Raw genomic sequence first — 3,151 nt, 5'->3', positions numbered from 1 at the left:
GGGTGCCGTCAACCAGACAGTGTCGGCTGGTGACACCCAGGGGGAGAGCCTTCTCTGTCGGAGCACCCACCCTCTGGAACGAGCTGCCCCCAGAGATCCGGGTGATTCCGGATCTCCCCTCCTTCCGCCGCGCCCTCAAGACTTGGTTATTTCAGCGGGCAGGACTGGCCTAGGGGTATTTTAATTGGTTTTAACAAAAATTTTAGTAGAAGCGGCCAATTCAAATATTTATTTTTAATCATTTTTAAATTTTGTATGGTATTGTACTATTGTTTTTAAACTGGCTGTAAGCCGCCCTGAGTCCTCCGGGAGAAGGGCGGGGTATAAATTTAATAAAATGAAAATGAAAAAATGAAAAGGATTTCCTAGTGGATGCCTTCTCTCATATGCCCCAGTGCAGAAGTGCCCAAGAGGAAGTAGTTAACTCCATCATCCCATCCAGGCAGCCCACAGTGCCAGTGCTTACAAGGCCCTCTTGAATATTCCTTTGAAGTGAGATTGGCCCCAGACCTGTTTTCCTTCTGGGAAGCATCAGAATGGGTTTTTTGATCTACCCTGTTGTTCCCAGGGGGAGCCAGCAAAGTGGTTGTGTGATATCAAGGGATGGTTATTCTATATTCTCTTTGAGTTTTTATGTTTTTGTTTTTTATTTATGCTTGAACTTTTTATTTTTTAATTATTTTATATATTATATGCTACTCAAAGTCACATTGTGTGAGATGGGAGGCTATAGAAATTTGTTAAATATTCCATTCTTAATTAGGAATATTGTAACTAATCAAGATAATTAAAATGGTAGTACTTGATTCATTCAGAAGATAAGGATATCAACTGGTATAGGTTTTCTAAACTTTACAATGATTTTCATAACCTAAATAATAACTTTTGTGGCAAGGTATCATGGATAGTAAAAGAAAATAGCAACTACAGTTTACCACAAATTGTCCATCAGTCAAATATTAACACTATGTGGAGAGAAGCTGAAAAGCATAATGTCAAGTGATGAGAAGAAAAAGAAACCCTTTTCTCCCTGATCAGGCCAAATTCTGCCATTTTTCATCCAAAATGGTTTTTGTACATCACAGAATACAAACATCAGGCCTTCTATATCCAGATTATCATGTTGTTCTCTTTCTGAAATCCCCGTAGCAGGATGAGTTTTCCCAATAAAAAAGGAACTCACTTTATTCATGGAGCACAGAAAGTAAATGCATTTTATGATCTATGGATTTGGGAATGCTGCAAAAGAACCTAATACATCATCTCAATTTAAAAGATGTTTGGACCTATTGACCTTTACATTCTTCATATATTAATTTGGTGTATCATAAACAATGTCAATAAAATCTTCATAATAATAATGATAATGAAGTTATATTGAAGCCTTTTTATTAATTACCTATTGACAAGCTGAAAAATTTACAAGTGTATTGCCAATGATGTGTTTGCCTGGTTGAAAAAAATAGAAGCATTTGTGTTGTTTTGCACTCCTTTATGTACGATAAGCACATCTCTTATTTATAACTGTGAAATGACAGCCTGCAGACTTGTATCTGATACTGTAACTATTTGTAGGATATGATGCATCTTTAATTTAGAAAATAAATTGCAATTGATAAAATTACCCTTGCACATAAACCTCCATGCCATTTCATGAAAATACACAGAATTGAGGCTAAAAAACACTGTATTTCTTTTGATTTCTTAATTAAAATAAAGGATGTAGGATGTTAGCTGACTGTGAGAAGAATCCAGCTAGATCAGAAACATTAGACTAAGGATCTGCTTTACATCACATTGTTAACATGGCCTAGCTTTATGTCAGCGAGGTGTGTTCTTGCCCAGTAGGTAATTGTTATGCTTTATTTGTGAATACATTTCTTTGAGCGGAAATATATGTTAAGGTAATCTGAACTGGGATCTCTATTAAAAATGAGGAGAAATTATATTTCTTTCTTTAATTTTTTTTCATTTCATCACATAGACAAATGTTAAAAAATCCAGTGTATGATTCTTGTAGAGAGAGATGAATTATGCATATATTAATTTCACAAATGTAAATGTTAAATAAAAGATGTCCACAGAATAGCAGGAAAATGTGTACATTTGTATGTGTTGAAACATAGATATCCTCTATTTATTTTGTGGTATTCATATATCTCTACATTTTGTGATGTCATTTTCCAACACCAGCTTTAGCAAACCTTCTTTCCTTTTTTCAGTTTTTAAGTAAAGACATCGCTATATTGTTAAAAAAAAAATTCAATTTTTTTGGATTGCTGCTTGCAATATGCTAATGTCATAATATCATTGGTTTTTTTCTACAGAAAATTTGACAAATCACTGGAGAAATGGAGAAATTTCCATCATGAAATGAAGAATTTTAACTTCTGGCTAACTGAAGCAGAACAAACCTTAGCTAAAATAAGAGTAGAACCTGATGATCCAAATGTTTCTAAAAGCAAGCAATACATCCAGGTATGCAATGCTTATATTTTTATTGTATGAATGCTGATATCTATATGTGCTTTTAATGTATGTATGTATGTATGTATGTATGTATGTATGTATGTATGTATGTATGAGTGTGTGTCTGTAGATAGAGATAATATAGATGCAGACATAGATATGTGGAAGGGTTAGGTTGGGATAGATCATTCTGGAGAAAGTCTGCCTATATAGATAAGAGTCAACATTGAACTGATGGAGTGATTATGTGTGTGTTGCACATTGCACATATTTTCAATTTAGCTTCATCGTTAAGTCAGAATTCGCAGTTCCAAAATGTTTATTTTTGTTTATTTAGTATATTTTTCTTTGATTCTAACAAGAAAATGAGAATGTGAAAATCTTGAGTTCCTATGAAAAATCATATGGAGGAGTGGTAAAACTGGTTGTTTTTCACATTCCATAGTTTTGTTATAAAATTCATAAAACATCAATTCACAAAATCATATTTTTAAATCATTTTGCCCATTGTTGTGTGGCTGCTGTAGATTGCTTTCTTGAAGCAATCAAACTCAAACATAAATCGTTTTCATTTTCATGGATTGGATCTTGACCACAAATGGTTTCACAAATGGATAGACCTTTTGCATGAGCTGTCCTCCCTTGACTCTCTCTCCCACTAGAGATACCCCTATGAGGTAAA

At 34.1% G+C, this 3,151-nt stretch overlaps 1 protein-coding gene across 1 annotated transcript in view; it reads left to right on the top strand.

Annotated features, from left to right (window-relative positions):
* LOC107283359 (dystrophin) overlaps window positions 1-2,508 on the top strand; it is a 336,632-nt gene extending 334,124 nt beyond the window's left edge. The window contains exon 44 of the mRNA XM_029283193.1: window positions 2,328-2,508. Coding sequence (XP_029139026.1) covers window positions 2,328-2,508 — 181 coding nt within the window. The remainder of the gene's footprint in view (window positions 1-2,327) is intronic.
* Window positions 2,509-3,151: the final 643 nt, after the last annotated feature.

The sequence above is a fragment of the Protobothrops mucrosquamatus genome, unplaced genomic scaffold (genome assembly GCF_001527695.2).
Source record: "Protobothrops mucrosquamatus isolate PMUCROS unplaced genomic scaffold, P.Mucros_1.0 scaffold34, whole genome shotgun sequence".
NCBI classification, from domain to species: Eukaryota; Metazoa; Chordata; class Lepidosauria; order Squamata; family Viperidae; genus Protobothrops; species Protobothrops mucrosquamatus.
This window is presented reverse-complemented; position numbering and strand designations above follow the sequence as displayed.